Below are 26,409 nucleotides of genomic sequence, written 5' to 3' on the forward strand. Positions count from 1 at the left end.
AGAGATCCTGATGTTCTCAGCGTATAGGATATCCAGCGGAATCCTCTGGATGTCAAGCAGATCTTTGGAATATCACCACTTTTCCACCTTATTACAGTCCTCCAAAGGTTGCTTTGCTGGCCTCTCAATCTTGCTGAGTCTCCCACACTGCCCAATTTATCATTAGTAAATTAAACTGAGAACAAATGTCCAAAATATTGATTTAGATGTCCTGGGCTGTCATTTGCACTCTCTTAAGGGCCCCAAGGTTATTTTTATAACTCCTTTGGTAGCAATGTGTGTAGCTCGATACCGTTTTTTCTGCAGCCAAAACTGGGATGCTTAAAGTAGTCAACAGCCAGGACAGTCTCTCATATCCTGCATTACCTTTAAGGGTTAAGTCTTTTCCCTAGAAGTTTGAATCAGCCAATGACATCAAATTGGGAAGTGGAAATTGCCAGGTACAGTTTTGATTTCGGAGTGATCATCTTGCTGTTTTCAATAATGTGTTTGGTCTTAGAGAGCATGAGGCCAGATGGAAGTGAGACATTTTCAGGAATAGTAATCAAATCAGTTGTCTTTCTTGGAACAGTGGGAACAACAGAACGACTTGTTCAGCACATGTAAGTTGGATCCGGAAGAAGTGCTGCAGAATTCTTTGCAATTAGAGAAGCAGCCCACAGAGCCGTCTGTTTAAGAAAGTGTTAGAAGCCCTATCTCTTGCGATAACACTTGCTACAACCAGAGGTGCGGCTTGGCTCTGTCGTCCAGCACTGGGGTTTCTTCACTATGGCCATTGTGGTAAGGAGATGACACACATGATTATTATCTTCCAAATTAATTTTCCATCTTTCCCAACAGTAATCTAATAGCTTTCATTATAAGGCATATTTCTGCAATATTGCACTAATTGTCTGAATATGCCGTTGATATCACAATGTATGTGGCCAGCTTTAGTTCTGTATTTATCAAAAGGATTAGAGCCCTATATCCAAAGAAAGCAGGTGTTTTAGCTGGAGAGATGGAGTCTTCCTATCTATCAAAGGGTTACTGTCGTCAAAAAGTGCTATTGTTGGTGGTAGTCTCTGTACGCGAAAAGATTTTCCGAGACTCAGGTTGGCGATAACAGAAGATAATCAATGAAAAAATGCTTTATCACTTAAATTAAACATTTTTTCTTTTGGTGATCCTTTAAAAAAGAAGAAATATATAAGACACATATGTTATTTTCGGTGTTTAAACATGGACTTTAAACATAGACTTGGGGGTAAATGTATGAATCTCCGGATTCTTCATCTCTGGCGTGTTCAGCCTCTTCAGCGTTAAAATTTAAAGCGGCGCTGCATTGTAAAGGGAAACTTCCCTTTACAATGCAGCGCCGCTTTAAATTTAAGCGCTGAAGAGGCTGAACACGCCGAAGATGAAGAATCCGGAGATTCATACATTTACCCCTTGGACTAGCTGAGTCATGCATGTCCATATTCCCTGTGACTAGCTCGGTTATGTGGTAAATTAAGCCTTAATGCTCCCAGGCAATATTGCCAAGGCAGCTGAGTATCGCTCAGCTGCCTCCGAGAAAACTTTATTGCTCAATCATGACGATAGATGGTTTTCTTTTGTTTTGCTAGAAAACCAGTCCTAACGCCACATCTTAATTAATAGGACCATTAGTGCTGTTGAGAACTGATATACGTTTTAAACGTTGTTTTTCTGTCTTGCTCAATTTAGCTGCAGATAATGGGCCTGAGTCATTAATGAGAGCAAAACAAAAAAAAAAGAGTAACTTTGCCCCTTGGTAAAACCATGTTGCATTGGAGAGGAAGTTAAATTTAAAATGTGGGGACAGTTTTATAGTTTGGGTAGCACATATCCTAGATCAACTTTAAATTTCAGTGTAAAAATAAAGCATCAATTATTTGTGTGCTACATGAAAAAGCAGCCAGTATTTTCCTTATATGCAAAATAATAAACTAATTTTCACCCCTTGCATTGTAACATGGTTTGACCATGATCAAATGTTCTCCTTTTTTTTGCCTTGCCTTAATGACTCAGGCCAAATGTTTTAAGTATTCCTATGTTTTATGTCCGCACAACTCTTCCTTATTAATGTATGCATTGGTGCTATGTTTTATCACATCATACCCCCTCGCTCCTGTACATGTTAATGTCTCATATAATTTCCTAATACCACCCACCATTTGCTTAGCTTTGTATTCCCAAGGACTCCTTATATGTATTATTATATAGTCTTATTTCAATGATAAATGTTATATGGGTTGACATAATTTACCCAGCTAACAAACTAAATTAGGTTTGCAAAGATTTTTCGCTGGTCCCGTTTCTTTCAGAATATGCCATTGATTTAAACTTATATTACATTATTTCTTTTGTAGGATGAGTCTGGCTAACATGAAGGCTTTTTTTATGCAAAACATATATTATATATATTTACTAAGATTATTTAATAAGATATAAATATCTTCGTATATATGAATTTGGTGGTCTGGTTTTACTATAAAAACCCATCAACTCACCATAAACAATAATCTTTTCATTTAAAGTGCAGTGCTTGTTTAGTCTATATTGACATATAGAGACACACTTGATTGAGTTATGAAAAACTGTTATAGATTAGAGACTGTGTTGAAACACTTTCTTGGCTTTTCTATGGAGCATTTCTTAGTAAAAAAATTGCCTACAGGAAACATGAAGTAATATAAAACCTAGTCATGGGTTAAAAATCTTATTTGGTACATTTGGGAACTTTACATCCTTGGATTTGCGATGACAGACTCTTTAAAAGCCTTTCAAGTGTAGTGCAGCTTCTTGGGGCTAAGGTAAGCTTAGACAGACTTTTGTTGCTCTTGAACTCATTGCTCTGGTTTGACGTCAGTTGCAACTTTATACAAGTGGGAATTAGTAGCAAGGCAGAAGCAGAGATGTAGTTTCTTTTTTAAAAAAATAGCATTTTATTAACAGCATCGAAATGAAAAAGGTACAAACACTCAAAGAGAACATACATTTATAGCCTTTGCAGAGGAGTGAGAAAAGTAAAAGAAAACAAAGTTTAATACAGTTTTCCAGCTGATCTGATACTGTAATCAACGTTCGGGTTTGCTGGGAAGGAATAGGTGGTCTGATACTTTGTTTTGTTTTAAAATTGAGGGTGGAAGAATGGAGGGGGGGGACATCTCTCAGGCAAAGTAGAGCTAGGAGGGGGTAGTTCGTTTCATGTGACTAGAGGAGTAGAAATCCATCATCTCTCAAGCCACTTGAAAATGTTAAAGAAAGGGTTTTTTTTTTAATCAATGTTATTTTCACTTTTATGTAGAAGAAAGATTGTGGGATACAGAACACAAGAAGGGATAACAAATATGGGTACAGTAAGCAGTGGCGGATCTGCAGGGAATCCACAAGTGCTGCTGGAAGCAGAGTCGCTCTGCTCTCCAAAGAGCAGGTGCTTGTATCGGACCACACATGCTCAGAAGAGGTCATTGCCAGTATGTTTATTTGTGCGTATGTGTGTGTCTATATATATATATATGCTCTTGATGAAGTCTGTTGTACAGACGAAACGCGTTGAGTTACTGCTATTACTACCATTGCTGATCAGATAGGCTCACCATCTGCTTCTGGATGTGTAAGTTACTACTGTTTTTATTAAACTTGAATTTTTTGGATACTACATCTGTGTACTTCTGTGTATTGAGGTAACCTATGGGATAACCTAAGGTGGCTGAAGATTGAATACATCCTCACAGTCTACGGGATATCCTGCAGATAAGCCATTAAACAATTGGCTTCTGGTACGCATACATCTTTATTGGTGTGACCTGTTTATATCTTTTTGAACGTCATTTGGCTGTGTGTGATTTTCTATCCTATGAGCTATACATATCTATTTTAGATCCTGTTGATACCCACATGGTGGGAAGCTCTGGCTCACTCATTTCTGGTGGTTTGGTTCCTTTTTTGGATTTTTCACTTGGCTCCATAACTTGCCATACTACACTATTGTGCGCCTCCTCTCATTTACTTTTATATATATATATATATATATATATATATATATATATATATATATATATATATATATATATATATATATAAAAATGAACAAGCAAAACAGAAATTCTATTAAAGGTGCACATCTCTCATTGCTAATAGATATTGTGTGTGTATATCTATATAGATGTGAACAATATATATTAGCAATGAGGATTATGTCGTTGTTTTTTTTAATAGAATTTCTATGCTGCTTGTTTCTGTTTTTCACTTTCAATATACAGTAAATAATTTTAGTTTTTTAGTTCACTGGTGTTCAGGGTCACTACATCGGATGAGAACAGAGTGTTTCTTTGGCTCTCAGCTGATGTGACTGTGTGCAGCCAGCCTGTTGAAAAATACAGCTTGTCCACCTTTAATATTCCATACACTTATCAAATGTAAAAATATATTCCCCATATCCCATCACTGTAATGGATATTGTAAGCCATGAATTAGGCTAATTCATGCATTATTTTAGGAGAAATATTTAAATATTTAAGGGGTGGTGTCGTGAACATAGAGAGCTTACAGTTATTTATAAGGGATAAATCATAACTGCAGTGTAAATAGGTTATATCAAATTAATCCATGGACAGCTGTTAAAGTGTGAAATGTGAAGATAGAGATTCTGATGTAAAAGTATTTGATAGCTTTGCACATTCCAGTGTGAAAAGATAAGAGAGTCAGCTTCAAAGGGCTCCTGCTGTGAGATAGCCTGGCCTGGGATAGTGTTTTTGGACACCTGAATTGACTTTGTGGGGCCGATCACAGCTGGAGATCCTTGTAGGCGGCATGTAAAAGCCTATACAGGTATATAGAAATATGAGCTTTAAAGGAAAATGTCTTCATAGTTCATATTTTGGGAAATCTGGGTGCCACTCCATACTAAGGAGCAGAAATCACACCAGGGTTGTGAATTACAGGTACTGGCGGTGACCGGAAACAGCTATACTCACATATCTTTTCCAAAGATATGTCACATTGTCATAATTCCATCATGTTTGGTATTTAAATGTGCGGGAGATTATGACCGGTTTATTGAAGCGGGAGTTATGTCTCTGAGGTATGTCTGTGAAAAATTACCCAAAGGTCAAGACTTGTGAGTGCACAGGCCTTGAACAGGTGTCACTAATTTTTTCTCAATCTTTTATGCAAATCCCAGTCGTGTAAGAAATGTTCCCATTTGACCAATCTTGGCTTGTAATGTTAGCAGTGAGATTGCCTTGTGAGAGTATAAATACCATTGGCAAGAGGCTATTTTTTTTGTTGAGTGTCAATATTATTGATTTTAGTGCATAGTACCTATGCAGTTGATCTGGGTCACCCTTTGTGGTCGATATTGCTAGAAACAGAGGCGGTGGCAGCTCCAGAGGCATTCTGTTCACAAAAGAGACTGTCCATCTACATTTCAACACACTCTAGTACAGATGGAGATCCTTTGCTTAAGTGGCATGACCCACCACTTCTCCAATTAAAATGAAGAGACTGATTGTGCTCAATTAGCTCCAGCCACTAAAATACATTATATAGGAGTGTAGTGTCACTTGAGCTAGAAGACATGAATGGCATATTCTGTGATGGGTGCCCAATTTTGGGGGTAAATGTATGAACCTCCGGATTCTTCATCTCCGGCGAGTTCAGCGTCTTCAGCGCTTAAATTTAAGGCAGCGCTGCCTTGTAAAGGGAAACTTCCCTTTGCAAGGCAGCACCGCTTTAAATTTAAGCGCTGAAGACGCTGAACTCGCCGGAGATGAAGAATCCAGAGGTTCATACATTTTCCCCTAGATGTTTTTCTACAAGAAAGGTGCTCCATCTGCATATGCTTTTATTAAATAGCCTGACTACTTACATGGGGTAATCAAAGAGACAATGTAACATTGCATATGGTGATTGCATGCAGTTATGCAAATCCTCTCAGCTGCATTTTCAAAACTCCAAGCAAAGTATTTGAAAGGTTACAAAACTAGTTGATACTCATTTCTTTAAATATATTACCAAACCTCCACCTCCCGTTCCATTTGTTGCTAAACTATGTTAAAACAACTCACAAATCTCACCAGCTTTTGTATTGACACGCCCCACACCATAACTCTCTTAATGGCCTACCTGCAACTAATATATAAATTGATCCAATATAGAGCGTTATCAAATCAGTAGAGGAGATAATAATATTCATGTTTTATGTAATTTTGTTAACTACCTAACTGCAAGCAATCGTCCAGGCATTTCCGTCAAAATTTTTTTATGGTGCAAGGGGCTTACTTGTATGATGTGCATAGGGATTACCTATAAAATCTACAAGTAGCTATATTGGCTGCTGTCCAGGATTATTTATTAAGTGCACCACGCCAAATATGGATCCAGCTGCCTTTCCTGCATGTTTTATCAGCCAACTGAGGTGCCCGCTAGGGTATTCTGGATATTTTGGTTATGTATTTGGATAAAACTTAAAACTGTACAAATGTTTTGCAAGATATAAATATTCCACTCTGTGGCTGTGATTTGACCAGCATTAGCAAAGTGATCACATGAATAATTAACAAACAAATGATATTCACTATTTGGCATAATGTACACAAATTCCATGGGTAAAAAATCCTTAAATAGTTTACAGGATAAATCTGTAAATATATTTTATAAAAGAAAGATGTTAGTATTTTTGTTTTCTGGCTTTGTATCTTTTAAAAATGATATGCTGCTGGGGGAGAGTTTCAGGCTAGATAGAGAGGAAAAGTACCAGAGTGTAAAGAGTGGAGGGCACAGACGTGCTTGACCATAATGCTTCTTCTCCCCCACCGGCTGCTCGGTTGCTGTAGATGCCTCCAACCAGCCAGGTAGTATTGCAGTGCGATCATGCACTGCGAATACTAGCAAGGGTTAGTGACTCACAGGGAGTACAGGAAGCTGCATGCTGCTCTGCCCATGATAGGTGTACTAAAGTTGTGCCTGTGGAACTCCTGCTGTGTGATTCATTTAGTTCCAATTCTGGTTCTGCCCTTTGTATTGGATTCTGACTAATCTCTGGATCACTGCCTTCCCTAACTCCTGCATTGGACACACTATCCACTAGAGGCTGCCTACTGTGACCTATTATTGTACGCAGTCTGTTTCTGAATTCTGTCTGTCCAAGCTACAGTGCATACTATGGACCAGTCCATCTTTTATGGCCAATATGAGTACCTGCATTTATTATTCTAGTGTCATTGATTGGTATCTCCAATATTTCCAGTGCCAAAAAAGAGTGACACTGAAAAAAACTTTTCAGAGTAGAGACCAATGTTTAAAAAAAACAAAACCCCACAGGAACAAGCCGACCCAGACCAGGAGACAATGACCAATTACTAAAGTTATTTTGGACTTCACCCAATTCAAATAAGTGATACCATTATGTTATGAACTTGGCCTTAGAATAGCCCTCAGCCACGATGGCTCAGGATTGTCTCATGAAGATCCCATCTTGGATCTCTGTTAGGAACTTGCCTTTACAATAGCCCTTATCTAAGATAGCTGGGACTGTCTCATGAAGATTTAATCTTGGAGCTCATTTCCTGTTTTGGCCTATAAAAGACGCTTCCTGTTTTGAAGCCTCTATTTGTTTATTGTATTTGAATCTGAACCAGATGCTTCCACAGAACCTTGCTCCCTCTTTTGACTTCACCTGTTGGATATTTTAGATTTGTATATCAAAATAAATCCTATTACTTTAGAACTGCCTGGATATTGAATTCAATTTGTGATATCAGAAATGTGACACACTGACTCACTACTGCACATTAAAAATTGTCTTAAAGCTTATTAATTCCTGGTCAGCTGAAATTCCTTAATATGTCCTTTTCTGAAGATACTCGAACCGCTAATAGGGACAAGTTAGGAACTGCAAGTTTATAAATCAAATGTAAGTGGCACAAATTTGTACCTGGTCAAACAATCCTGCTTTTATTTTTTTTTACTGCCTGCTTTTGCACCTAGTACACACATACTGTGTAACATTAGTTTGAAACTTCAATTTAGAGTTGAGCTGAATGTGCCACCCTCCCAACTCAAAATTTGTTGTCTCATTTTAAATACCTTGCCCCTTCCAGCTCAAGATGGTTTTACCAAGGTGCAAAATTGGATGCTTAGCTAAATCTAAATGAGGCCCTGTGAATCATTACCCAGTTGTTCCCTTTATTGGTGACTGCCAGGGACAGAGCAGGATTAACGCTATAGGAGGCCCAGGTCACTTAACCCCGGAGGTCCCCCTCTTAAGTGTCCACACCTATTGTATTGTGTGACTTTCCTTAAATTTGGTGAATCAAACACATATTCTTGAGCAATGATAATATCAATTATTGTTATCATTTTATTGCTATAGCGTCAACACATTGCTGTGCCTATTGGAGCTTGCAATTTAATTTCTGTGCCACAAGTATATAAAAACAAGACCAATTTGATCATAAGCCAGTAAACCTACTAGTATGTTTTAGAACTATAGGAAGAAACTGGAGATCCCATAAGAAACCCAATGTGAACATGGGGAAAACATACAAACTCCACCAGATTGAACCTCCTGTGCAGCCCTTACTTGATGTTCTTAAACAGAGAAATCCTCAAAATATGACCTGTTGGGGATACTTGAGATGGAGAAGAAGGAAACTTTTGCTTTGAATAATAAAAATAGTTCTTCATTTCACATTTGCTTCAATAAATGCAAGGTTATTTCTCTAGTTTCCAGGGACAGTGCTAGGTTTTCAAGAGACTGTTGTCTCTGGAGTTAACCCTAATATTCAATATTGACCAATTATATGGTACAATTTTTTTTTGCTGAATATTGAACACAATTCTTACTTTTTATTCCCTCTAGACTTTATAACTTTACCTCAATATAGTGTGAATGTGAAAAGAATTTAGGAATATCTGACAGTTTTCATACCCTTATACACTATTGCAATGAAAAATAAAGAGTGTTCCGAATGGGGCACTCAGGAGCTAAATAAATTAATTGGAAAAATAAAAATTAATTTTATTACTATGCATTAAAATATTTATATGCATTACAAATTAACCAGTCCAATAGAATTTAGGCAACATTTTATATTTAATTGAAAAGGGTGATAAATGAAGAAAGTAAATATTTAAAAAATCAATGATCTGTCACAGCGCTTGATCTTTAGATTACAATATAATAATCTCAATCTATACAAAATACTCTAAAAAGGTGGTGATAGGGAAGGTTGCTATATAATTCCATAAAATGTAATATTTAAATTGGACATTAATTTTATCAAGACTCTTCCTAAATTTAATATTCATCCCCCACTTTAGTATTTGAAATATTTCCTTTTGCCTGGCACTCACATATATTGCAGTTGTTATTAGGCTACTATATTAATATCAATAATTATATATTACTAGCTGAAGTACCTGGTCGTTGCCCGGGTTTAAATCTTCATATTATTAAGTTATCAATGAGTTGAATGTAACTGACAACCTTTTAAAAATAATTAGCAGCTTAGCAGGTCTTCCAACACACACACACAGGTGTACCACATGGGTGTAATAATTTGTTTGTTGTGTTGTGATTCGTTTGTAGTGCTAGGGTGGAGGATAAAAACACTTTTTGTATTTGTGGCCGGGGCCACTGATGCCAGTTAGTGGCCAGCTAGTAGTGAGGAAACTACTGTTTAGCCAGACATTGGGTTGTGGGAGGATTGTGATGCTTTACTGGAAATGTCTGCTGTAACCACTGCTGAACCTGTATAAGCCATCCTGAAAACTGCCGATAATCAGTGAAATGGTTCGGCCAATCTGTGTGAGACTCCTGTGAATGCCGCGCTTTATCACAATATGTATATACATTAATTATCTACAGTGGTCAAAGTGGCGGAGTATGCCATACCTATACTTCTCCTACCGCCTTCTTTATAAAACTATCAAATTGCATTCGCTTACAGTCCAATTATCATACTGCCACTTCTAAATGTCCACTTTGATCACTGTGTATGTTTATAACTTATAGACAAATTACCTTTAGAAATGAGACAAACTAAAAGCTAAGAACTATATGAGCACTGCTCAACATTTTTCATGGCCAGAATGCAAAACGGTCCTAAATAATGAAGTCCACAGAATAATAATGGGAATTCCTGCCCTACTATGTCTCCAAATGAGACAATGAAGGGAGTGGAGTGCATTTTTATGTTCAAAGAAAGGACAGGAACCTGAGCATTACTACTGGTACAGTCAAAGGAATCTGGTATAATAACAATTTGGGTTTTTCCATACAGCATTTCACACTGAGGTTCCACCCTTACTCATTTGCAGCACATCTGGCTTGTAATATAATTTTGTAGTATTTGGAATCCCTGAACTACATTAGGTATGGTTTTACTATAATGAGTGGTTAGTGGTTAGAAGCTAAAGAGTTTTACAGACTTGTACTTCCATATACCCTTACATGCAATTCATTGTCATTTATTAATTCAGAAAAGTTATTTAATGTATTAAAGTTATAGAGGATATTGTGATCCCACACACATTCTTATTTTTTTTTAAATTCATAATAATCTGGGATATTTGGCAAACTGTATCTAATTTGTAGGGGCAGTCACGGGTTTTAAACATTTTTTACTCTTGGACACTCATGTAAAAATACTACTTTTTTTTCTTTTTTCATTTCATGTTTTAAGGCAGCTATGAAAAATTAGCCCCTTTCTAAACGTCATTGAACCAAATCATAGCCTAAAACATGTTGGACGTATGAGCTTGGTTTATACAGAGGTATGTTTGACACTGCGATCAGTCTGCAAAAGTTTGACAGACACCTCACCTAATTTGGAGGTTCGTGGTCCTTTCTCAATTTAACTATATCTGTAGTTTCCTGCTTGACTCATTTTTTATCCTATGCCCCTGCCACATGTTGCCCAGTCGTCACTTACACAATCCTACAACTGGACAGGTAATTACCTCCCACCAGTTCGGCACATGTCTGAGCCTGAGTCATTAAGGAGAGCAAAGCATAAAAAGGAGTAACTTTGCACCTGGGCAAAACCATGTTGCATTGCAGGGGGAGGTAAATTTAAAATGTTGCGACAGATTTATAGTTGGGGTAGGGCATGTCCTATATCAACTTTAAATTTCAGTGTAAAAATAAAGCTATCAAGTATTTGTGTGAAAAAATAGCTAGTATTTAACTCAGATGCAAAATAATTAACTAATTTGCACCCTTGCAGTGTAACATGGTTTGTCCCCGAGAACATTTACTCCTTTTTTTGCCTTACTTTCCTTAATGACTCAGGCCCAGAATCTGTGTGCATTTTGACACTCTGATTGGCTGTTTGTTCGATCCCTGCACATTTTGAGACTGAAAGCACAAAGACATGCAGGAGACAAGAAGTAATAACAACAATTGTGCTTTGACCTTTATGAAATACACCATTATTTGCAAGATTAGCATTTAATTTACATTTCTGTAAATCTTTTATTATTTTATTTATTTTAATAACTTTATTTATAAAGGACTATCACATATTGTACACAAACAAAATAGGCCACCAGAATAGGTGACATTGTATAGATCTGGCAGCTACTGTGTGTGCCTATTTTAACAGTGGGAATTTAAAATACTTATTGCTTTTTTTGTTCTAATTTGAGGAGTGTCTCCAATGGTCTCTACATTCTGTTTCTGTACTTTTTATGAGTTTGATTTTTACCACAGAAACAACTGGATTATTTACTAAAATTGTATTTATTTTACCCATCCTGAAAAGTGGCTTGTGATGTGAGGGATGACTCTTTATAACACATAGCCAAAATGATGTACAGTGGCAGATCCAGGTTTTATTGAGCTGTACCTAGGATGTGAACTATAAAAAAATAATAGATGATCATCAGCCACGCACAATATTGTTATGTTGCAAACAGGATTATGGAAATCAGGACACAAAACGTCACCTTAATTTATGACTATATAAAAAATAATCTAGCTCCCTGTTTGTGAGCTCACTTACCATTTTTTAGCTGGTTTTACTGTATTTTACTTCAGCTCTGTGGTAAAAAAACAATGTTTTCGCCACAAATGTGTGATTTGCTTTTTGTACTCCTGTTCAGATTTTTGTATGCATTTTACTATTAAGTAACAACAATTTGCAACAGGAAAAGTGTGTTTTCAAAATCTGTCTCACTGGCCACACTTGTGCAATCGTTTGTCATACTGTGCTTGCACTCCTGTCTTCAGACTTGTTGTTGAAACCAAAATGACAGTTAATGATGATCATTATGTGGGGAACTCAATTGGCCGCGTTACTGTAAAAAGTAACGCAGCCTGGGCACTATTACCGTTATTACAGTAGCGGTAATAGTGTGCTTAAATACTATTATTACGGTAATTTCAACGCCAGCTTTTTGCTCGCATCTCGCTGAGCCGCGAGCAGAAAACTGGGTTGATTTTACCGTAATAACGGTAATAGAGTTAACATGGCTCTAATCTGGGGAGAATTGAGTTCTTAAGTTAATGTGGCCGAAATAAACATTTTTGCCTTTTTTCAGATCTTGTACATGTCTGCATTGCACATCTAGAGATTTGGGTGTTGTTTTCACTATGTTTTCAATCCAAATGAGACAAACTGTTGTCTAACTTAATTTCCTCTATGCTTTTGTCTCAAAAGCATCCTAATGGCGTCATTCTGATGTGTTTTTAAGATGTTAGGCCTGGTATAAGCTGTTTAGATGCTACATTACTTGGTTACAAATGCTACATAAATGTTTCCAGAAACATAAGATATTTCACTGGTGAAGCAATACATTTTGCAACTACTGGGGTCAAACTAGCATATGTTTTAAAGCCTCAGCTGCCCATTGTAGGGAGATTCATACAGAGTGTACTGATGTTGTTTCTGAAGTCTGGTATGTTATAAAAAAATTGATTAGATTAATCTGTTCAGCATCCTGACTTTATCCAACATCAGTTCCAGACTGATGTTGAAACATGTGGATAGGAGCATTCAGACTGAACTCTTTACTTCATAGTGAGCCATTATTAAAATGTTAAACATTTAAAAGCTTGACTTTAAAAAAACCAAAAACAAAGCAGAGTCCTAGTAAGTGCCCCCTCCCCTACACCATGCAACATAGCTTTTATGTCACATCACAACCACAAAATTCCTGCTTGTATTATAAGCAGCTATATGTACCCACAATCACACACAATTGCTGCATGTTTTATGGGCAGCCCATATGTCTATGTAATACCATGATTAATATGTGCCTTAGTAGGGAAAACTGTTTATTTGATTAAAACAAGTGGTACTAATGTGGTTAAGATGTTGGACTTTGAAGGGAAGTTTAGTTCTTTTTTCACCTTTACTCATGTCAAAGTACACATCTAGATTGCGGAAGTGTGTCCCAAAATTGAAGAGTAACTGTGCACCTTATTGTGAGCTGGATCATCCGTGTGTAAAACCAAGGGTTTTGTGGGTTTTTTCATGTGTGGTTCATAAATTATCTCCACTGTTTTATTTACTTTGTATCTAAAACAAAAATAATAATGAACTGTAAAAATGGTATTAAGTTGAGTAAGGAAAGCAAAAGAAAGAGTAAGTTTGCTCCTGGACAAACCATGTTACCATGCAAGGGGTTCAAATTAGTTTATTATTTTCCATGTAAGGAAAATACTGTCTGCTTTTTCATGTAGCACAAATACTTGCTAACTTTATTTTTACACTGAAATTTAAAGTTGATCTAGGATATGCCCTACGCCCAAGTATAAATCTGTCCCCACATTTTAAATTCACCTCCCCCTCCAATGCAACATGTTTTTGACAAGGTGCAAAGATACTTCTCTTTTATGCTTTATTCTCCTTAATGACTCAGGCCCGTCATGTTTAACTTTGTATCTTGTAGATTCTCGACGGCAAAGGCAGGGTTTCTAGAGGAGGGGGGGGGGGGGTTTCATGAGCAGCCCCCTTCCATCCACTCCAAAGGAACGGGCAAAGCTGCATGCAGTGCTGTTAGGTGCATGCAGCTTCCCCTTCACAAGCAGTACAGTAAAGCAAGACATACCTCCCAACTATCCTTGTAATCAGGACAAAGTCTTGACTGAGTGTGACAGTTATCCAGAATCAGAACAGTTGACAGACTATCCTGCTCTCTCCTACCTGTTCTTGCTGCTTTCACCACCTGCTGATGCTAGTGTCTTAAGCTTAGTTGCTTCTTATCTTATCCAAACAGATGCCAACATTCTAGGACACAAAGGATAGTTACATCATAGTCTAGCAATGAAAGTCTCCCTACCCCCAACCAGTCCTGACTTTAAATCAATAGCACCCACATTTAATAATTAGTCTCCTTCCCTGCAACCAGCACATGTATAGCATTAATAGCAATCACATTTAATAAATAGATATATTTCCCCCAATCATCCCAAACATTAAATTAATAGCATTCAGAGTTAATAAATAGACCTATTCCCCCAACATACATTTCCATTAAATTAATAGTATTCACATTACCTAAATACACTTATTTCCCTCCCAAATAGCCCCAACATTAAATGATTAGTATATATATTTAATAAGTTTCCACCTTCCCCCACATATAACTCTGTATTACATTAATGACACTCACATTTAGTAAATATACATATTTCCTCCACAAACAGCCCTAGCATTAATTTAATAGGCATTACCATGACCCTATAAACTAAATAGCTCCATCCATCAAATAAATTGTCTCTACTAATAAATTAATATATCCTATCCACTATGATTAGCACCCACCTTCACCATTAAATAAATGGTCGACCTCCACCCATATTACAGTAAGTACAGTAAGTGCCACTCCTTCCCCCACTCACACTTACCTTCTTGCCGCAGGCAGCTGGAAAACCCCCTAAGTGCGCCTGAGTTTATGTTAACTGGAAACATAATTTGCATAGGAGTAACTATTTTTCTTTCCTCTCCTCTCTATCCCTCTTTTTTAGCAGTTATGTTTCTAAGTCTTAAAAAAATCATTAACTGTTATTAATGGGTCCAGTCACTAAATGTGCCAATTAATAAAGGTATTGCTGTGAGTAAATGCATGTCCCAGCCACAGAAATTTACTGCATGTTCTCAACAAAATACAGTTTGTAAAACAAGCAGTACTTGGCTGTCCGGTTGCACAGGACCTCTTTCTTCACACTAATTAAGAACACCTTATTTGGACTCGTATATTTTTTTTAAATGAATGGCACTAGTATAACCATTCAGAAATGATTTTAAAATGGCAGAAGATTGGAATATGTGGAACTTATTACTGTGCTGGCATTGGGTGTTTTATGGTCTCCTAGAGCAATTTGCTGAATGAAATAGACTTTATTTATTGAATGTTTTTTTTCCTTCAGGTCAAAAACCACTAATCCTAGATTTGCTTTACTTGTTTTTACAGCTGACCTGTAACAGCTTCACCATCGGCGATGGGGAGATGCAGGACGTTGGTGTTGGCGTGTATCCCAGGTATTGCATAGACTGCCTTATTCACAGTAACTATATTTTTTTAAGGTAGCCGGTGGGGTTTATCAGAAGAAAACTACTTCCACTGTTAAATTACAAGGAAACGAGAAAAAAAATGGTTTAAATTTGTTTTCAAAATGCCTCATTACCAGTTGAAAAAATTATTTATGTAGTCTTAGACTGATGGCTTTTTGTTTGATTTTAGCATGTGGCTTTTACTAAGGATAGAAATAAGTTGAAAGGTGGAACTGGAGGCCCCAGTTTATATTTTTTGCTACAAGAACCTATGGTAATATAAGCAGTAAAACGGAAAGAGAGATTTTTATTAGAGCTAAACTGTAAACTTTCTCACAGCAGGAACTGTGTATCAACTCTTGTTACAATTCGCATAAATTATATTTAGCTGGTAGTGGCAAGTGGCAAAAACTTTTTATACTTCTGTTCAATTCCCGGTATATGGCGTTATAATGTAATTTAAGTGAGCCCTGTTACTGTTGAACTAGGCTAAACAAATATTAGAAATCAGTAATGTTTAATCCAATCCTTGTTATTCCAGCAAGCGATTTGATCACACTATTAAATGAATAAAAAGGGAGTAGAGTTAAACCAAATGGTATTTATACTTTGATATGAAAACTGTCAACATCGGGGTTCTAAGAGCTGCCAGTAATTTAAAAAATTAAAATGAAATGTGGCAAACATCAGAAAGTAATTGAAAAACATGGAATAAAGGATATTGGGTGTTTGATCCTGAGTTATTTTTTTAAATCTCTTTATTTGTGAAAGTTTTGAAGGCTTATAATAAACAAACAAGCATGGCATTTTATAAATCACACACATAAGGTACACTGAACATGGTAGAATAAACTGAAACAGTGTAACAGGCAAACAGCAGAAAGGGGGCATGCCAGGATATTCCAGTGATCAAAGAAAGATGGAAACCAGGTAAAGGCGTGTGTCCTACACCTAAGCTTTTGTTATGGAGCAGGGGCATGGGGGGTACTGGGATGCGACGGAGTGTGCCACAGGGGCGGATGGGGATTGTGGTGGTCGGGGGCAGAGGTGGCGGTGAGTAGGGGTGGAGGATGAAGATGGTCCCTTTGTAATTTGTGTTATAGGTACAGTTATGTTCGAATTGAGAACAGTGTAGAGGGGGAGCAGATGTGAAAGATGACTCTATATAATGTCGTATTTGGCGATAGAATTTTGAGTTGGGAAAGTGGTGTCTCAAAAATGGATGTAGATCAAATTTGACTTCTCTGTGGTGGAAGCGCATGATCCCTGCTGCCCTCCACTCTGAGGCCACACCGGGCTCCTGGCCAGAAAGAAAAAGAGGGTAATCCCATATTGGGTTAAGTGGAGAGGGATGCTCTGACAGACGGAGAGTCTTATTCGCGGAGTCCTGAAGCTGGACAATGCCGCTTGGGGAACCAAGGCAAGAACACCAAAGAGTTGGCGGCAATCATGTCATTTTTAAGGTCAGCCCGCTGTTTGCAGTGCGGGGCAACATGCTAGGTCATTAGTTGGCTCAGATGGGTTTCTTGGTAGTACCTACGAAGCAGAGGCAATCAAGGCCACCTGACACAGAGGCCAGCAAATTACAGCAGATTCTAGGTTTACTATTGTTCCAAATGAAGTTGTTGCATGAGGCTTGGAGAGCCGCAAGAGTCTGGGGTGGCATCGGGACACTAGGGTCTGAAAGAAATATAGGAATTATAGTAGTATAGGTATCTTAATGGTGTTAACCCTGCCTATCCATGATATAAAGTGTTTCCAAGTGGAGGAGGACCTGCTCAAGTTTATGGATCAGGGGTGGGAAATTTTCTTTATATAGTAGGTCATCTGACTTTATAATCCTAACCCCCAGATTTGTTATTGAGTCCTTCCTCCACTGGAAGTTAAAGTTAAGTGTGAGAAGCTTTATAAGGGAGCCAGGTAGATGGAAAGGTAGCGCCTGAGACTTACTGTTGTTAATCTTGTATCCCGAGACCATCCTAAAATAAGACAGCTCATGGAAGAGGTTGGGGATTGAAACCAAATTCTTGGTAAGGGATAGTAGAACAATGTCCGCGAATAGAGACTCAGTGGCAATGCCAGAGATGGTTGAGTTAGCACTGATCCAGAATGCTAGGTTCAATGACTAGGGCAAAGATCAGGGGAGAGAGGGCTTCCCTGTCTGGTGCCATTAATCAAGGAGAAGTGAGTAGATGCTAGGTCATTGGTAAGGACCAAGGCAAAAAAGATTACGATAAAGAGCGCTGATAGCCTGCAGGAATCTACCTGTGAAACTGAATCTCTGTAAGGTGAGAGCTATATACAACTAAGAAACCCTATAAAAGGCATTCTCCACATTTAGGGCAAGAGATGGAATCCTAGATTTGTTAATGAGGTGGATCAAGTCAATGACCCTTCGGGTGTTGTCGAGTTCCTGTCTGGACGGGACGGAGCCCACCTGATCAGGGTATATTAAGCCGGGAGCAAATGGGTTCAGTCTATTAGCAAGAATCTGGATGAAAAATGTAAGATTGGGGTTCAATAAGGATATAGGGCAGTAGTTTAAACAGATGGTGTGGTCTCGGTTTAGTGATTACTATTATAATGGATTTTGTGGCACTTGGATGGAAATGTTCCCCATCCAGGATTCGGTTAAATAGGGAGCGAAGGTGTTTATTAGGCTAGGTGCAAATGATTTGTAGGAAGACAATGAATAGCTATCCGGTCCTGGAGCCTTAGTCGGCTTTTGGGACTTGATGGTGGCTTCAATCTCCTTGTCTGTGTTATCGTTGCTCAGTGTTGCTGCAGATGTAGAAGCATTTAGGAAGTCTACACAAGGTTAGATATTGGCGGATGGTGGGATGAAGATTGGTCCCTGTGGGTCGGCTGTTTGATGGTAATAGAGTGCAGCATAGTTTTGAAAATATTGTTTATGGCTGCTGGGTCATAAAGGGGAGTATCGTCTGGGGTTTTTATGAGTGGGATGGCTGGGGAGGAGCGGCAAGCTTTAATCTTATAGGCCAACAAGGTATCCACTTTATTGCTCTTTTCGTAAAAGCGTTGGTTAAGCCAACGCAGTGCCTTATCCGTCTTTCTGGTCAGAATGTTGTTCAATTTGCTTCTAGCCAACAAGGTTGTTATCGTTTCAATTGCAGGGGCATTGTTTGTAGTTACCCTCCAAAAGTTGCACCTAGGTGGTGAGTTTGTCAGCAAGGCGTTTCTGTTCCCTGTTGCGATGGGAGGCATAATTAATTATGCAGCCTATTATAACTGCCTTGTTTGCTTCCCAGACCAACGGGGAGCACAAAATACACTGAAATAATCCACAATAGCTTCTTTTACTCTGGATTGAAATTGGGGAATCCGCAGGAGGGTTTCTTTGAGACGTCACGAGGGACGTCCCTCCAGGCCCTCCATTAAGCTGAAAATGGTGGTAAAACCAGGGGTTCATAATAATCTCCTAATTTCAAAGGTGGCGTGAGCCCAGTGACATATCTATTCTCAAGTAGACCTTGTTGAAGGAAGAGTAAAAGGTGTACTTTTGAGCTGTCGATTTTAGCGCACAACAACAGTCAAAAATTCCGCCTCTTTCATATGTTTGACCTAGCACTTGTTATGTGATTGTGATGGGGAGTTAGCTGTGAAATGGACCTGTCAAGTCGGTGGTCAAAGATGGTATTAAAGTCTCTGCCTGTGCAATTCTGCAATTTTGGTTATAACCACTGAGATTCATAAAAAATCCCTTAACCTTAGACTTTCTAGAAATGGAATATGACTTGGTCTTATACCACTGTGGTAGCATATATCTCCATATACTGCATAGGTGTAAGTGTGCTGAAAATAAATGTTTAGTGCTTGTAAAGGTTGTGGGTGATGCACTGAAAATCAGCTTAAAAGTTCAGTAAGATGTCATTCATTAAATCTCAAAATCAGAGCTGTAACTAGATATCTTAGCCTAACATTGAATTAATAGCATTTACATTTAATATACCAGCATATTCCCCCGCTGCCAACAGTACCAACAGTAAATTAATAACATTACCATTTAATAAACAAACATATCCCACCCCCACTCCCGCCAGCAACAACATTAAATTAATAACAGCGGTTGTAGAGGGACAGGCTTTTAAGAAATAAGGCCTATTTCCCCACGAGCCCCAAAATCAAATTAATAGCTTACAAATTTCCCGCACATTTAATAGAGACTCTTATTATTAATAAAGACAGTATCTTCTTTTGACTATATTACTGATTTAGTTTTTGTAGTTATATTTAATTACTTATATTTTGTAGTATTTACGGGGCATATATTTATGGGAAACATAGAAATATCCCCATGCTCAGGAGTCAAAGCTATTAATCCGGCAACAATATTAATACTCCCTTAACAAAGAGACACATCACTGCAGAGCTATTGATATAAAATCATCACATCAAAAGATTTGCAGTGACAATGAAAAAAATATTTAAATATAGAATGCATGCCAATGAATCTTTATAAATTTCCATTGAATATGTATTGTAATGGTTTTCTTTAGTAATATATGACGTATCATCACTTCACTGTGGCTTTGTGTGATGTAGGTGCTTGAATGAGGATTTAGGAAGGGTATTTTTACAATGAATCCTATACATTGTATTAATTTTAATAAGGTTCTTATTATGGAGGCAGAACAATTTAGAATTTGCATTTGCTGATTGATGTCAAAGCAGAAGACTTTCAGGGTGGAGGGTTGGATTGGGGCTCGAATTGTAAGTATTGAAAGTAGCTACTGTTAGGAAGCTGGAACTGATATTCATTGAACTTTGGGAAGGATCTAAGGAGCGTTATGTCTGGTAGGCACTTAATGTTGAAGTTAGTCCATAGCCCTTAGTTTTCTGTGAGACATTAAAATGTGTCAGAGGCTAGATTAAGGGCAGTGGTGAAACTACCATTAGTGCAGCAGGTGCGGTGCACCAGGACCCATGGAGGTAATGAGGCCCGCTGCATGGCGAACTAGCTTGGTTGTCTCCTCCCCGCTTCCCTGCACCTGGACCCACAGCTCGCTAGTTCCATGTCTGATTAATGGCTAATGTTTCTTGGGGACACCCTCTTTCAAATATGTGTTTTTATATATTAGAACATAATTCTCAACCATCTGGTTGAGGAGTTTGTATGTTCTCCCTATGTTTGTGTGGGTTTCCTCCGGGTGCTCCATTTTCCTCCAACACTGCAAAAAAACATACTGGTAGGTTAATTGGCTGCTAACAAATTTACCCTAATCTCTCTCTGTCTGTCTGTCTGTGTGTGTGTGTGTATGTTAGGGAATTTAGACTGTAAGCTTCAATGGGGCAGGGACTGATGTCAGTGAGTTCTCTGTACAGCGCTGCGGAATTAGTGGTGCTATATAAATACATGGTGATGATGATGATGATCTGGTCCTCACTAAGTCTTAAAATGTGATAAATCTAATCTAATGGGACAAATTATCAGTAACAGATTTATGGGGCCTACTTATGAAGCCGTAAACCTTGCGGAAACTGTTTTTTCCAAATGGTATAGGCAGTTTTAAGTAAAATGATCATTTAAGAATAGCCTAACACAGCATATATCAGTAATATATCCTGCATTAGTCAAATTACAGCTTTAAACCGCAGTTGCCATAATTTTATCCAGTTCTGAACAGCTTAGCTTTTCGGAGCTTGACCCCGATGACTAATACTATCTAAAGATGGCAATAGCCATTCAATCCTATGGGATGGCATTACCCATTCAATCCTATGGGAATCTTCATATCCCTCTCCAGCAGCGTAGCTGCTCTCTCCTGTGCTGTTTATGGCAAATGGCAAATGCAGTAAAGAATCCAGGTCAGAACCCGGAGTCTTCATTAGATAAAAATTAATTTCCAGGACAGTCTCCTATCGGATGCGATGTCCTAAAATTCTGAAATTGAACTTAAAGTTGGAGAGATCCTTGTATGCCTGAAGCACTTTCCAGAGAGATTACGGGGATATAGTAGCTACTCTGAGTCCTACTACTGAGAGCCCTACCGACTGCCTTTCCCTGGTTGTCTGGGATCCTGCTTGACTATGCCTCCACCTCCCCCAGTCTCTTCCTGCCCTGGGGTTACTCAGTTCCCCATTCTGCATCCAATTATGGGCTGGCTTCTTGCAGGATTCCTGCTGCACACTATCTCCTACAGTGACTACTGAGAGCAACATCATGCAGTCATCAATGTCCTGCTTTCTACACTGCCTACTCTCCTCCACTGTCTGAATCTCACTGTTTCAGCCCAGCCTTAACATGTTTTTGCAGTCTGCACAGTTGGCTATGTAGTGGTCTACATCCCTTGCTAAACCTAAGCACATGAACTGCTGCCTGAGCCTGGCTCGTGTTCTCCTTTTTCCTCAGTGATCGGTACCCCTTCTCCATGGGCCTGAGCTATGAACTGACCCCGATATTTGGGTGGGACTACCAACCTGTACTTATGATTTGGGCTGGACACCTTATACAGTAACCCCTCCAACCAAGCACATTAATCTACCACCCCCGTCTTGTATGACAAATCTTCTAGTGCCCACATCTCTTCTAGATCTGGATCTAGTAACTGGGCTTCTTGCAGTCTAGATTTATCCTCCTCCCCCAAGGACTAACCCCCCCCCCCCTTAGGATAGTCTTGGCTACTGTTAAAGGATTTTTTACCTCCTTATGGGTTTCAATCTCCTTAATATTCTGTCAAATGTATGTATGACCATTTAATACCGTTATATATATTACTATTACCATCAACCAACTCCTCGCAAAGGTATTTCTAAATTAACCCAAGAAATATCATTCTTATATCCCCTTAAATGGACAGACTTCAAGAATAACCACAGCAAGTTATAACTTCATTTAAAGTGTGTTGTATTATATTACAGAACAATAAACAGTGTAACAATATTTTACACAAAATATAGATTTTGTGCCATGCATCATTATTTCCTGTTCCATAAATATATAAGTAAATGTGTGTGTTTTAAGCATTCACATCTCACTCAAGTCCAATGGCCATTTTTAAACACATGGTATTTCAACGACATACTCAGAGATTCAGATCCACAAACTTCCCTATAAACCAATAGTCCAACAAAACGTTATATTTAACAATCTGATCACTTCCTGAATAATCCATCACTTTCTATGCAATTACATAAAACTGCATAAAGCAAACTATTTCCATTCAAAAACTCCATTACAGTATTAAACCATCACAGAATCACACAGGAGTATATATAACACCAATGCTTCCATGACCAAAACTTAACACAGAACCATGTATAACACAAACGTCTCCATTTATATAAACAATCTATCCCAAACACAACAGGAGTCACATCATTGCAACATTATTACAAGTCATGGAACCAATACTGAACCACAGAACTATGTATAACATAGATGCTTTAATTTAAACCAACAATCTATCCCAACAAAGCATGCATTTATGTAACACTGTCTATAACAAACCAAAATCTTTCCAATCACATTTACCATCTGTATTCAAACTTTCATATCACTTCCAACAAATAATCATTCATTCTCATGTATTCAGACTCAGTTACTCACTCACTCACTTTTCATTCCATTCAAACTCCATACTAGTCAGGGCCTATGTAGGCCATGACCTGCATGTCACTTCCATGTATCATGGCATGTCTGGACAGTCTAGCAGCAGCTTCCAAAAGAAAGTCTCTCTTTTTCTGTGTACAGTAAAAAAACCTTTTTTTGTGGGTGGAGACTAGAACCTGGCTACAGTCTTTCATATGTTAATTTCTGACCAAATGCTCCAAACCTGATTATCAAGTATTTACAACCCAAATGTTTGCAATGGGGAAGGAAGGCTGGTTTTGTTCCCAATCGGTGTGCTAATTCAATTGTGGCTGAATCTGTTCATATGTTATGATCATATATAAAATAATAGATTATTTATATACTCTTCATCAGCTACTCACTTTAAGAGGCCTGGAGATGGAAAAGAGAGGTTGCTGAGACCCAGTTGTCACTGGCGTCTAGGGTTGGATGTTCTTCCCTACCTGGAACTCGTCTTTCGATGGGCATTTTTTCCAACAAAATAATTCCCGATGTTTTGCCCCAATCATTGCGCAAAATCATCTCATTGAACATTCCCGCCATGACTCCAACTTCCACCAGGTTGTTGCAATGGCCCCAATGCAACTGGACTTGGTCTGTTGGAATCTCTGCCTATCGCCCATCCGCCATCCTAACTTTAAAGTACTTGTTCAGGATAAGTCTTCTGGAATACACTAACTTGGGCTCTACCAAGGTGATGGCTGCCCACTGTCCCCAGGGCCGGATTAAGGGAATGGAGGCCCCTGGGGTAAGGGGGTCTCCATTCCCCCGTGAGGCCCCAATGTGAGCCGCCCACCGCCCCCCGTGATACACCCCCCAAGCACTTACCTGTCAGTGCAGTCCTCCTTCCGCGGCGAGCTGTAAGCTCCTTACTGAGGAGATCTCGCGAGAGTTCGTGAACTCTCGCGAGATCTCATCAGTAAGCAGATTACTGAGCGGCGGCGGGGACTACACTGACAGTGCTCAGCAGCATTGATCGGGATGGGGGCGCCCTTCGCTGGGTGGCTGGCTGGGAGTTGTAGTTCCACAAAGCAAAATGGTGTTTGTTTGTTTTTTCCACATTACTTTTGCTGTTATTACCCTACACCCACCACCCAGGGGTGTAGGAAGAGCCCTAGTGCTTTCAGCACTGGGCTGGGTGTCCCCACTCCCTAGAGAATCCAGCCGAGCGCTGAACAGTCTGGGGTTGGTTTGTCATTATGGCAGGGGGACCCCTGCCGCATGTCCCCCTGCTATAGTGCCACCCACCCTGGCTGCTTTGCCGAGTGCTGGTCATATGAAAATTGGGGGAACCCCACGCAATTTTTTTCCTGATTTTCATGTAACCATCAGTAGGCTGGCAGTACTAGGGTTAATAGTGCTAGGGCAGGGGGAACTCACACTTTTTATTTTTTAACTTTTATTTGTTTTTACACTTTTGACAGCTGCGGGGACCTGCAGCTCTATAGACAGGAACAGTGTAACAGTGATGTGTTTACAAAAAACGCAGCTAGATGAGGACAAGACAGGAGAGTTAGCTAAACATGGGAGTGTTTGACATCGCAGCACATCGTCAGAGATGACCAGCGATTTTTAAAATCAGAGTAAAAATTGCAGTTTAATACATCTGGCGACTTGAGGACTAAAATCACGGGTTATCATTTTAAAACGCTGACTAATCGGACCTTGATACATTTACCCCCTGGTCTGGATGGACTAGCGATGTAGTGACTGCATCTAGCCTGTTTGCTGTCATTTTACTTTTAAATCCACATTTAGAAAGGATATGGGCTTATAGCTGGCACATGTTCTTGTATCACAACCCTCATTTACAACTGTATATGCTCTGGTGGAGGTTCCCTCAATTTTAACATTTTAGAATTGGCTGAATAGCAGCAGAGTCATTACATTTGCAATTTATTTGATACTATATTGCTGTATAGCCATGTCTTTTGGGTAAGCTCTTTAACTGTGATCTCCTTATTAAGCAAGTCTGTCTGAGAATGAAATAGGTATGGGAGGTGTCATGACCGTAGATAGTTGGTGAAGAGAAGATGTGTTATATTTTATGTGGGTCAAACAGAAGCTGAACCGAGGTATCTTTTAAATCCATGTTTCTATTGCGTGTTATTTTTGGCTTTAATCTTCTGTCCCAGAATTGTGTCTATTTTGTCACTCCTCTCATATGATCATTGGTGGAACTAATGCAAATTTTTGTCAGCTTTACATGAAAGTTGCTGGTTGCTCCTGAGAGCAATGAGCTTGAGGTATGTTTTGCACTAGGGAAGTTCTGATGTAAAGAGGTTAATGAGGCTATGTTGGTTTCTAGCTCAGCAATATGCCGCTGTGAGGCTTTCTTTCCTCCAGCCATGATGCTTATTAGCATCCCTTGAATGATCACCTTATAGGCCTCTCATATAATTGTGTGAACTATGTCCGAGTGGGAGTCATTTTCTTCAAATTTTACTGTGACTATGGCTACTTTTTTCTTTGTTTTCCTTTTTGAGGATTACAATATCATTGAGCCAACAGTGCCACAGAGTAAGAAGTGTCACCTGAACATCCACGCCTAAGGGTATTGCCAAATGGACACATGGCAGTACTCTGCCGAAAGAAGAAACCAGGTGGTTTTATGGTCTACAAATATGAGGCAAAGAATAATACGTATAAGTTCTATCTGACCGGCATAGAACTGTCACAATATAGGGCAAAATATGGTGGATTGTTATGCCAGCCAAAGTTAACGCAGACAGAGCAGAGTCTAATGGGCTGCACAACTAGGTTTTGGGATTCGCTGTCATGGTCCCGTAACAAGTGGCAATGGGGATTAGAATCCGTATGGATCTTTTTCCTTGACTTGACAAGGACCTTTTCCTTGACTATAAAAGCTATGGAACCACACCACCACATTTTCCTGGTGGCTGGTCCCAAGAAGGTTTTGATCTCAAGGGACAATATGCACAATCTAGCTGGAGTTCTTGATGCCTCTGGGAGGCATTTTTCAACGAGACCTGTGAGGTATTTAGGGTGGTCTCATTTTCTACTGATTCAGGAAAGTTTTTTTGCTTCATCTAGATTATTTTTATAGCTCATCGAAACATATGTTAAGTTATTAAATCCCCAAACGCATCTCTGTTAGTCCCTGCTCCGAAGCTTCTTGGTACCTACAGGCTTTGTCTTCTTTTTGCTTTAGCGTGTTTGTGAGTTACTCTAGGGAGGCAAGTGGGTAATCATTAAATGTAAGGTGTTCTCAGAGATGCAAGTTAAATTGAATTCATGCTGTATTGTGGAGCTGTACTTATTATGCTGGGTATTATACCAGCTCTATTT

At 38.9% G+C, this 26,409-nt stretch overlaps 1 protein-coding gene across 2 annotated transcripts in view; it reads left to right on the forward strand.

The window, feature by feature from the left end:
- The window catches only part of SMYD3 (SET and MYND domain containing 3), a 636,859-nt gene that overhangs the window by 406,260 nt on the left and 204,190 nt on the right, over positions 1-26,409 (forward strand). For both annotated transcript variants that reach the window (XM_075203549.1, XM_075203551.1), the window contains exon 6: positions 15,430-15,497. In XM_075203549.1, the coding sequence (XP_075059650.1) occupies positions 15,430-15,497 (68 nt within the window). The remainder of the gene's footprint in view (positions 1-15,429; positions 15,498-26,409) is intronic.

The sequence above is a fragment of the Mixophyes fleayi genome, chromosome 3, assembly GCF_038048845.1.
Source record: "Mixophyes fleayi isolate aMixFle1 chromosome 3, aMixFle1.hap1, whole genome shotgun sequence".
Classification (NCBI taxonomy): Eukaryota; Metazoa; Chordata; class Amphibia; order Anura; family Limnodynastidae; genus Mixophyes; species Mixophyes fleayi.